Source organism: Bos taurus, chromosome 10 (genome assembly GCF_002263795.3).
Source record: "Bos taurus isolate L1 Dominette 01449 registration number 42190680 breed Hereford chromosome 10, ARS-UCD2.0, whole genome shotgun sequence".
In the NCBI taxonomy this organism is placed as follows: domain Eukaryota; kingdom Metazoa; phylum Chordata; class Mammalia; order Artiodactyla; family Bovidae; genus Bos; species Bos taurus.
Window position 1 is genome coordinate 50,632,131 of NC_037337.1, and position 9,633 is coordinate 50,641,763.

A 9,633-nucleotide genomic window follows, 5' to 3' on the forward strand; every position below is an offset into this window, starting at 1 on the left:
CAAGAGGGCATATTACAATGGGCAGAGTGTGCAGCAAAAATATAGTGATTAAAACAATACTTATCAACAGTCCACAAATCAAAAGAGGAAATTCAAGCTTTCTAAAGGAATACAAACACAATTGCTCAATTCATCAATAGGATGTTTCCTTTCCAGAGATAAGGTATAGAAACAGATATGAGAGAAGGAAAAATCAACAGATGGGTTGGTTTAATTGTACAATTTCTAAAATACACTAATCCAAGGAGGGCGAAATTTGACCCTTATGATATGAAGACCTTGTGTTTGTTATTAAATAAAGAGCATTTCCTATTCACCTGAATGTATAAGCTTGTTCCCCCAAAACGATAAGTTCACATTTTAATCTTTTTAATGTATTTATATAAAGACATACTTTTTTTCCCACATGAAAATTTAAAGAGGAAGTTGACTATGAAGCCAAAGACCCAAGTTCTTTTTTCAGGACATGTGTACTTGGAAACTTTTCTGCCCCCTTGCAGCCCACTCAGAGGGGGACCAAGGACATTCAAAAGGCTAATAGGTGGAGAGGTCTACAGTCATTGCCGCTAAGAACAGACCTTAAGGGCTCACTGCAGAGCAACTGACTACTCATTAGTCATCTCCATGATGAGAGCAAGGTGACGAGGACCCTGCAACAGTGCAGGTAAGGTGGTGCATTGCCCATTATCAAAGGAATACAACCTTACAGAAGCAATCACTAACTTAGAAAAGTCACTGTGCCAGATAGTCATAGCTATGTCAGGGTACATGGAATGCTGGGGAAGTTGATTGTGAGAGAACACTCGATGAACTGAATCAAAATCAGAAATGAAGAAATACAGGCTCATTGCAGGATCAAATTATACAAGTGAGTGAGTGAGTGAAAGTTGCTCAGTTGTGTTCCAACTCTTTGCGACCCCATGGACTATACAGTCCATGGAATTCTCTAGGCCAGAATACTGGAGTGGATGGCCTTTCCCTTCTCCAGGAGATCGTCCCAACCCAGGGATCAAACCCAGATCTCCCACATTGCAGGCAGATTCATTACCAGTTGAGCCACAAGGGAAGCCCAAGAATACTGGAGTGGGTAGCCTTTCTCTTCTCTAGCAGATTTTCCCAACCTAGGGATCTAACCGGGGTCTCCCTCATTGCAGGTGAGATTCTTTACCAACTGAGCCATCAGGGAAGCCCCAGATTATACAAACTGGTGTATAAATCACTTTTCCAGAATGTACTGTATGCAGAAAACCAGTTCTACCATATACAAGATACACTTTTCTGTTTACAAAAGATCACTTCCTCATCACAGAAGAATATAACTTGCAGCTAATTGCCTTCTGATAAAGTGAGATCTCCCTGTAGCTCAAATGGTGAAGAATCTGCCTGTGATGCAGGAGACCAGGGTTCGATCCCTGGGTTGGGAAGATCCTGTGGAGAAGGGAATGGCAATCCACTCCAGTATTCTTGCCTGGAGAATCCCATGGACAGAGGAGCCTGGCGGGTTACAGTCCCTGGGGTCACAAACGGTCGCAAAGACTCCAACATGACTAAGCAACTAACACAACCTGATAATTATCCCTGGAGCTTTAGAAAAGGAACTGTTTCACTGGGTAACATTTGTTGGGCAGGTGGCCAGAAGGCTGGGGCAGAGAATGCACATACAACATACACACACAACTGTCTCCCCCAAGGAAATGTATAAACCACAAAATCAGTGACCATTCCGTTCACATACCTAAATAAGAGTTTTGACTCAAGAGGCATAAAGATGAGTAACTAGACCTAGTTTATTCTTGTTATCTAAATAATCATTAATACTACAGGCCACCCAGCCCCCGCCAACTAAAATGAGTCCCAGTTTTGACAGTAAATTATACGATGACCTTACCTAATGGCTGCTACAATCTTTGTTATGAAACATTAAGCTTTGGCTGTGAAGCTTGCAAAATTAGTGCTGTAATTTTCCTGTAAGGATATGGATGGTCACATTGGTTAAATCACCCTGGCTTTTTTACTGGCAATGTTAACAAAACAAGGGGGGCTTTACATTCTTGTGCATCAACCATTTATACAGCCTGCCATGATCACTAGGGAATAATGGTGATTCTCTTGCTGGCCACCGGGGATTTCAAATGTCACCAAGAGTTATCAGAAACAGTTTCACGGTTTTATTTCTGGCTTACTAGACCAAAAAAAAAGAGGTAGAGATTTTAATCAAAAGCTATTTATTAAGTTAATAGTACAAAACAGAAGGCCTTCTGTCCATCAAAGTCCCCTCCCCACTACCAAGCCTAGAATTATTAGGAATGGGCACCTCTAGAGAGTGGAAAACTCAATACCAATTCAACTGAAATCCAGGGTCTCCTCCCACACTTGCCCAGACAGCTGGTTCGTATTATGAACTCAGCGAGAAAGTGTGTGAAGGAGCTATTGGAAGTGGGCTGAGTCAGTGTTCACCCAGGGAAGCAGTCTGCAAGTCAGCATATCTACTCTCCACACTCCAAAAGCAGCCCTCTGACCCTGGGGGATGCCATGAATTCCACAGCCCTCGTCCCCCACCCCACACAGTACCAGTACGCCCTGGGCATGTTGGCACATGTCCCTGGCCCTTGGGTAGCGATCCGCCCACAGTACAGCTCAAAGTTCAGTCCCATAGATGGCCTTATGACGTAAATACTCTTCTAAGCACTGCAGGACGTTATCATCCACCCTTGGGTCAAACTTGTTTGCCAAGAGGTGATGGTTCTGGAGAATCCAGTGCAGGTCCCCGGCCCCGTAAATGCAGATGGCCCGCTGATGGATTCCAGAGCAGGGTGCATAAGGCGCCCCCATGCTGACATCTCCCTCGTGGCCCTGCCACTTGACCAGCCTGGCGATGGCAGTCATGTCTGAGATGTGATACTTGGGGTGGTAAGGAACAGAGCCAGGCATCCATGGAGCACGCTGAAGGGTGGCCCAGAGGTGTTCGTCGGGGCTATAGGTGTCTTTGACCCATTCAATCAGTCTTTGGGATTTGGGGTTCTCTAAGACATGTTGGACAAAGGCTCGAGAAGCCACAAAATAGGCATTCCCCGTGAACATAGGTAAATTATCAGGGGGAGGGTCCTTCATCTTGCTGGTTAGGTACAGTCTGTCTGTCACCTCATAGCGGTATTTCCAGCGATTTTTTTTGTACTCAGAAGGTATCTCAGACTCCATACTGTTCTTCCCATTCAACATCTTGAGGGCCAGAACCATCTCGGCGTTGGTCTTTATGGGGAAGTCTGTCCCACATGTATTCAGTAAGTATTTCCATGGCACCGAGCTCTGGAGCAAGTCTTCCATACAGTTCAGGTCAGCCTGCACTCTGGACCAGGAGGCATAAACCACTGGGACCAACTTACTGGCCATGAAGACATTGGGGAAGCAGGAAATAATGGCCTTGACTGCCTCTTTGAAAGTTTCTGGGGACTTCACATCCACATGGACACAGTATATGTTCTGAGGGGCATACACAGCTCGCAGCAGCCGTTCAAAGTTTTCAATCTTCTCATGGACCACCATCGAGTATGCAATGGGGAAGTCTAACTCTTCTTTGCTCAGTGGGAACTGTATGAACTTCCTTTGGGCCTTAAACTGCTCACAGTCTCTGGTTATGTTGAGGTAATAGGTGTCAGTGAAAGGCAACCGCTTCTTCTTGACTTCCAGGTTGTCCAGGAGAGCCTGGACCACCGCTTCCTGGTCCCCTCGTGTGATCCCAGAACAGTTGATGGATCTCTTTGCTGGCAGCTTCAGGTTCTTGTACAAGACGTCCCTACAACGCTGACTTTGGAAGTCCCTGGACTCCAGATCCAAGGAATCTACATCACATTTCAACCTGAGAGAAAGCCTCAGAGCAACAACGGCCAGCAGCATATAGCAGCCCAGAGCCCACAGATGATGCCCCCGGCAAAGCTTCTTCTTCCACCCAGTCATCTTCATGGGATGGGAGATCAGTAGAGTTTGGGCACAGGGAAGGTGGAGGAGGAGATCCTTGGACAGAACAAAATGCCTTTAGTTACAAACTAATCCGGAACATCCTCAAGGAACATCAAGTTCAACTCCAGAGTGATGGCAAAGATAGATTTCTTCTCTAGACAAATATCCTCAGTCAAGTCCTGCCTAGGACCCTTGTGGATGGAGATCTGTAACCTGATGCTGCAAACCAGCTGATCATGCTGGGACTGGAGTTAGGACTGGCTCCACCTCCACCCGGGAAAGAGAAAAGGAAGCAGCCCTGGGTACCTGCTGTTGTGGAGGAGTACTGAGTAAGAGGAAGTCCCCACCCTTTATTCCAAGGAAGAGAGGACTTCTGCCCACACCTTACCACCCTGTGTCTAAAATAGCTTTTATCTGGAGGACAGAATTTGTGATTGGTCTAGACAGAAAAGACAGGAAGTTCATACTCTCACCTTCAGTTCTAGAAATCCAAAGTGCTTTTAAAAGATAAAGTTCACTTCTTGGTCTTATTTGACAGTTCATATTTTAGATGCTTTCACCACACATAATTCACTGGTTAGATATAGCATTTAGCCATGCTTTAAAGAAAATGTTCTTAAACAAGTACAAAAAATTGAACATAATTCCAAAAATACATTGTAGTTATTCATATAGATAACTCTCAGCCGACTCAGATTTACAGTCTATCCAGGGACTTTCCTGGTGGTCCAGTAGTTAAGACTTCACGCTTCAAAGGCAGTGGATGCAGGTTCAATCCCTGGTTGTAGAACTAATATCCCACATGCTGCACAGTGAGGCCAAACATAGATAAATAAAATATATCTACACACATGGAGAAGGAAATGGCAACCCACTCCAGTATTCTTGCCTGGAGAATTCCATGGACAGAGGAGCCCGGCAGGCTACAGTCCCTGGGGTCGCAAGAGTCAGACACGACTTTGCGACTCAACCATCCACACACAGAGACACACGGAGCTATGCATATCAGTATTTAATGAGTGCTTTCTATGAGTCAGAAGTATTTCTTTACGTTGTCCTGTTGGATCTTCACAACGTGCTTAAGACACAGTATTATTAAGCCTCTTTTATAGAGAGGAAAACAGAAGCTAAATAACTTGCCAAATACCACATACTTATAAGAAGCAAATCTGGGACTCATCCATATTCCCTGGTCCCCCCCAGTTTGTGTGCGTGCGTGTGTGTGTGTGTGTGTGTCTGTAAGCTTGATTCTTGTTCCTCCACCACAGTTACATTTTAAATATAATACAGGATACTTAGAAATTACTAGGTAAAAAAATAAACAAGGTCCTATATACAGTACAGGGAACTATATTCAATATCCTGTGACAAAACATAACGAAAAAGAATATGAAAAAGTATGTATTTAAATGTCTATTTGAATCACTAGGATACTTAGTACCAAAGAAAACCAGATACTATAGGGGGGGAAAAATTCCTAAAAGGTGAGAAAGAGAAACAAAATGTGACATATCCTTCCAGCAATAACTCTTTTCCCTTATCACAATCTCCTTTGATGCATAAGATTGTATCCACTTGAGGGATAACTTATGGAAATCTAAGAGGAAGGAAAAATGAACAATAAAGAAAACTCACCTTTAATCGCTTCTGTCCTATCTAGGGAAGATCTATTGCCACGGTGTGTTTCTTTTTCCAAGGGTCGGGTTCTATGGAAGCGAACATGAACACCATATCTCCTGGTCTCCTTTCAGCCTCTCCAGAATATGTTTTCTAACTTCCACAGGACATCCAAGAGACTGTGGCAGGCTCCTCCCTTAATCTCTGTAAAGTAAAGACCAGCAGGTGCCTCCGTCACTCACCTGGCTTCCTGCTCTCAGATAAGAGAGCAAGCTCAGATATATCATTCAGGGTCATATTTTCAAGAACAAGTCACTGAGGGAGGTGAGCAAGCAGAAAAAAATGCTGGCAATGTCTGAGAAGGCAAGCAGCTTTTTGATCCGGAACAGTCCAGTTTGTAGCCATGCTCTCCTGCTGCAAAATCATTCATAACTTGTCAATACTCATGCAAGAACCCGAAAGCTTTTTTCCCTCCTAACAAGGAACCATGAACACATACAGGTGTGCCCTCGCCTTCTTTTGACCTGGAGATCAGATATTACTCCCCTTACGTTCCCTGAAGACTGAAGCAAAAAAAAAAAAAAAAGACTGAAGCAATAAAAATGACCTTCAAAGTTGTTTCTTTTGTTGTTTTATTTGAAGGGGAAAAGTAAGTAAAAAACAGAGTTTGTTCTTTCATGGAAACTTCTCAAAAAAATAAAACAAACAAAAAATCCATTTGCTTTTCCATGACTGTTAATAATCTTTAGGCTGTAGAAAGATCCTTGAGGTTCCAAATTGTAGATCTCCCTCACTAATGTTTGAGACTCTAGGGTTCTTGGCAGTCTGAACAAAGGATAACGCCAAGAAAGTCATAGATGGTTTTGTCAATACAGTGTGAAAAATGCCTCCTTCAAAACTGCTGGCAGGGACTTTGCTGACAGGTTTTTCCCTGATGGTCCAGTGGTTAACACTATGACCTCCCAAAGTAGGGGGCACAGGTTCAATTTCTAGGTAGGGAACTAAGATCCTCATATGCCACACCCAAGAAAAAACAAAAAACTGCTCACATTGCTTGCCACTCTTTGTCTCTCTCACCCTCAAGCCACTTCTCCAAAAACGCAGCATTCCTCATCAAATGTTTGAAATAGCAAATTTAATATTAATAATTGCATGGAAAGAATTTAACTAGGTATCAAGTAAGTAAGTGAAAGTCAGGGGAGGGATAGTCGATGCTAAATTATTAGGGAAGTAGCAATTGCCAGAGAAGGCGATGGCACCCCACTCCAGTACTCTTGCCTGGAAAATCCCATGGACAGAGGAGCCTGGTAGGCTGCAGTCCATGGGGTCGCTAAGAGTCGGACACGACTGAGCAACTTCACTTTCACTTTTCACTTCCACGCATTGGAGAAGAAAATGGCAACCCACTCCCATGTTCTTGCCTGGAGGATCCCAGGGACAGGGGAGCCTGGTGGGCTGCCGTCTGTGGGGTTGCACAGAGTCAGACACGACTGAAGCGACTTGGCAGCAGCAGCAGCAATTGCTGGAAGGAGGGAGATACTTAGGAACTGTTTACTTGAGAATTGGGGAAGAGGGGTGCCAATAAGGAGCAACTCAGACCTCTGAGATGGCAACTCTAAGCAGATGGTACCTGGGTCACTGAGCTCAGTGGAGATCCTCTTTGCCTGAGATCCAGACCTCTCCTGAAGAGCCTAGTGTCTCTGTCCTCCGTTACTGTTAACCGGATTCAGTGCAGGCACGTAAAGGAATGGCCACAGCAAGGAAAAAGGGAGTTGCCATGGTGATGCTAACAGAAGCAGTGTACAGAGAAAGACAACAGGAAGTTCCGCCTCCAGCCTCCCTCCAGCGCCCCCTATTGGCAGAGTGTAACAGGGGGCACTGATAAAGCACTAACATGATTTGCAGACTCCCCTATTCCATATAACAAAGGTGAGTCCAGAAGGGCAGGCTTCATGTAAAGACAACAGTGTAATATCCGGGATGAGTTAGTGCTGCCTTCCTTCTACGAGAATTGTTTACGCAGCCCCCAGTAAAGCATCGGGAATTTAGGTCTTTTCCTTTTGGGGAACCTCCTCTGCCTGTTTATGGAGGCTTCCCTGGTAGGCTAGTGGTAAAGATGTAAGAGACGTGGGTTCGATCCTTGGGTCGGGAAGATCTCCTGAAGAAAGGAATGGCAACCCACTCTAGTATTCTTGCCTGGAGAATCCCATGGACAGAGGAGCCTGGCGGGCTATAGTCCATAGAGTTGCAAAGAGTCAGAGGTGACAAGCAACTTAGCATGCACTGCCGGTTTCTGACTATAGATGAAGACAAACCAAGGGCAGGCAGCCATATGGAGTCATATGCGCCCCCTCTGATGCCCCCTCCCTCCATCAGCTCTTGTCTTCTGCCAGCTTTGGTCACTCTGAGGCAAAAACAATTAAAGGATAACACTGGATGTAGCAAAATCTTTCTAATTTGTTTTATATCTTTCTTTGCTTTGATGACCTCCTCAAAGTCCCACCATCTTTCCCATTAAAAAAAAAAAAAATTCACAATCTTTCAATAGAGATATATCTTAAATATTTTATTTTTAAGGTAACCTAAACAGATATCCACTTTTATTTGTTAAATATATGCTAATAGAACATTAACAAATGGTGGATATATTTTGTTAAGATAGTCTACATATTAGCAACACCAAGTGGCTGGTAGTTATGGGCACACCTGGGTTTTGGCAGGAGAGATCTAGCTCTGAATCCTGGCTCTGTTACTTTCTAGCTGTGTGTTCATTGGCAGATTCTTTAATCCCTCTGTGCTTCAACGACTTCCTTTATATAGGTGGGGCTATATATATAATACCCATTTTATTGAATTGTTGTAAAGATTAAGCAAGATAACATATGAGAGACAGAGGAGCCTGGTGTTCTGCAATCCATAGGGTTGCAAAGAGTTGGATACCACTTATCGACTGAACAACAACAGTGAGCAGCTTGACTTTAAAGCTGGCATATGCAGCCCCTTGGTGAAGGTTACTGTTAGGTAGTCTCCAATGGGGCCTAGTTTTCTCACAGAATAGCTCAAGGAGGGTACAAATAGTGTTCTTTAACTCTGGATCAAGAGAAAATGTTGATGCTGGTGATGTGGCTAGATGGGTAGATCAGGGAAGAGACCTGGAATTGGCCCCTTCTCTGTGCTCTTCGTCTAAGTGGTCAGTATTAGCACTGCAGGGAGGAGGGGTAAGTGTAAGCTGACCCCAGGGAAATTCAGGAGAGAAAACAATGGCTGGAGAGAGACACAGAAGATCAGGAGCCAGGCAACCCGCAGAGATCACAGTACAGCAGATTCCACACCTAACTCCGTGCTGGCCTTGAAGAGAAAGTTCAGCACTGGCAAGAGGGAGGAACAGGGGACTGCCCCATGGTTAAGAATCTGCCTTGCAATGCAGGGGACACAGGTTCCATCTGTGACTGGGTAACTAAGATCCCACATGCCGTCAGGCAACTAAGGCTGTGTACCACAATTACTGAGCCCCTGTGCCACAACTAGAAAGTCTGAGCAACACGAGGAAGACCCCTAGTGCCACAACTGAGACCCAATACAGATAGTAAAATGAATAAATAAATACTTTAAAAAAAAAAAAAAGTAGAAGAAGAAGAAAGGAGGAACAGCCCATTCTCAGAGTACGCGACCAAGCAAGTTTCAAGGCAGGAACCCAGACATAGGAAATTAATCCCTTCATGTGGGTTTCTTTTAGCCTTGTTGAGATACAATAAAGCCAAGTGAGCCTGGGGACAAAGATATTTTCAAGTCCGGAGCAATGAAACTGATGAGGGCCCTGGTGGCTCAGTGGTTAAGAATTCACCTGTCACTGCAGGAGACACAGGTTCGATCCCTCTATCAGGAAGACCCCTTGGAGGAGGGAATGGCAACCCACCCCAGTATTCTTGCTGGGAAAATCCCACTGGGGTCACAAAGAGTCGCACATGACTGAGCATACACGTACACACACACACTCACCTCCCTCAAGTATTGAAAATGAAAGCAACATTAAGCCCAATAATAAATATAAATCTGACA

At 44.4% G+C, this 9,633-nt stretch overlaps 1 protein-coding gene across 2 annotated transcripts; it reads right to left on the bottom strand.

Moving 5' to 3' along the window:
- Positions 1-2,208: 2,208 nt before the first annotated feature.
- GCNT3 (glucosaminyl (N-acetyl) transferase 3, mucin type) lies at positions 2,209-7,373 on the bottom strand. Of its 2 annotated transcripts, XM_005211656.5 has the most exons (3): positions 7,205-7,373; positions 5,593-5,778; positions 2,209-4,011 (listed from the first exon to the last, which is right to left on the bottom strand). In XM_005211656.5, exon 3 carries the CDS (start codon positions 3,958-3,960, stop codon positions 2,638-2,640), a length of 1,323 nt encoding a protein of 440 aa, XP_005211713.1. In that variant the 5' UTR covers positions 3,961-4,011; positions 5,593-5,778; positions 7,205-7,373; the 3' UTR covers positions 2,209-2,637.
- Positions 7,374-9,633: the final 2,260 nt, after the last annotated feature.

Excerpts from the sequence above, each read along its gene's own strand:
- GCNT3 (XM_005211656.5), bottom strand. The coding sequence starts at position 3,960 with ATGAAGATGACTGGGTGGAAGAAGAAGCTTTGCCGGGGGCATCATCTG.